Raw genomic sequence first — 1,231 nt, forward strand, 5'->3', positions numbered from 1 at the left:
TGTGTGTGTGTGTGTGTGTGTGTGTGTGTGTGTGTGTGTGTGTGTGTGTGCGTGTGCGTGCGTGGCCTGGCTGCAGATCTCTGATGAACTTCAGCAGAGCTACGCCACCTCAGCGCTCTGGCAGTTCCTCAGCCTGGGCTATGCCCTCATGCTGTGCCCCTTCATCGTGGTCCTGGGGGGCATGTTCTTCCTGGCCACGGCGCTGTTTTTCCTGGACGACAAGGAGAAGGCAGACAAGCAGTGAGTGTTTGCACAACTCATCATTATTTCATCTATTATTTAGTCATCCATTCTTTAAATATTTAACACTCATGCCACTGACTTTTTGAGTTAAAGCCCAAAAAATCCCAACATCCCGTCAGTGTTGGAAGAAGAGGCGGTGTTGTGTGTTTTTATGATTGTGTATTTAATTTTGTGTACGCTGCCATGCTTCTTTTTTTTAAATGAACCATAATTTGGGGACAAACAGCTCAAAGTGGTTTCCAGAAACCCCCCCCAGACCCCTGAGACAACACAAAGAGCCAGTCAGCTCCAGAGACGACCCTCTGGTTCACATCTTCATATTTCACATTTTCAAGCACCAACGTTACAAAGCAACAGGAACAGCCTTAAATAAAATAAATAAATAAACCCAGTCATCATCACAACTTCTTGTTTCTTTCTGTTTGTTCCTACTTTATCACAAAGTTTTCCTCCCCTGGTGCGGGCGCTTTCAGAAATCACTTCCTTCCTGTTGAAGATGAGGTTTTAGACAGGATGGCAGCGTGATGTCTGTCGTGTCTTCACCCTGAGGAGCAGGCTGCTGGTTCTCACGCCCAAATCTGTAAACGAAACGTTTTTTTTCACAGCCAGACGAGTCAAAAAATACTTTTTCCACATTATAACAAAACTATTCTTTTTTTAAATGGGATGTGAGCTGCTAACATTTCACTGACCTCGTTTCCTTTTTTTTTACTTTAAATCTTGGGGTTAAGCAGTTAGCATTTACTTTGTTACGTTAACACAGGGGTCTGCAACCTGCGGCTCTAGGGCCACATGAGGCTCTTTGAGCCCTCTGCAGTGGCTCTTTGAAAATGTGACCAAACATAACAGAATAAACTTTTCTGTTTATTTTTTATACCCACAACAGAAATCAATTTGTATGCAAATGTAAGAGTGGGGCTTAAGGTGAATTAATCTTCTCCCACATCTCTCATAAACAAGGTTATGAGGAAACTTTTACCAAGGTATT

General features: G+C 43.1%; 1 protein-coding gene across 1 annotated transcript in view; it reads left to right on the forward strand.

The window, feature by feature from the left end:
• LOC106535091 (protein spinster homolog 2) overlaps positions 1 to 1,231 on the forward strand; it is a gene marked incomplete at its 5' end in the record, with an annotated part of 27,902 nt that overhangs the window by 20,080 nt on the left and 6,591 nt on the right. The window contains 1 exon segment of the mRNA XM_014031974.1: positions 77 to 240. Coding sequence (XP_013887428.1) covers positions 77 to 240 — 164 coding nt within the window.

This window comes from Austrofundulus limnaeus, unplaced genomic scaffold, assembly GCF_001266775.1.
Source record: "Austrofundulus limnaeus strain Quisiro unplaced genomic scaffold, Austrofundulus_limnaeus-1.0 Scaffold1358, whole genome shotgun sequence".
NCBI lineage: Eukaryota > Metazoa > Chordata > Actinopteri > Cyprinodontiformes > Rivulidae > Austrofundulus > Austrofundulus limnaeus.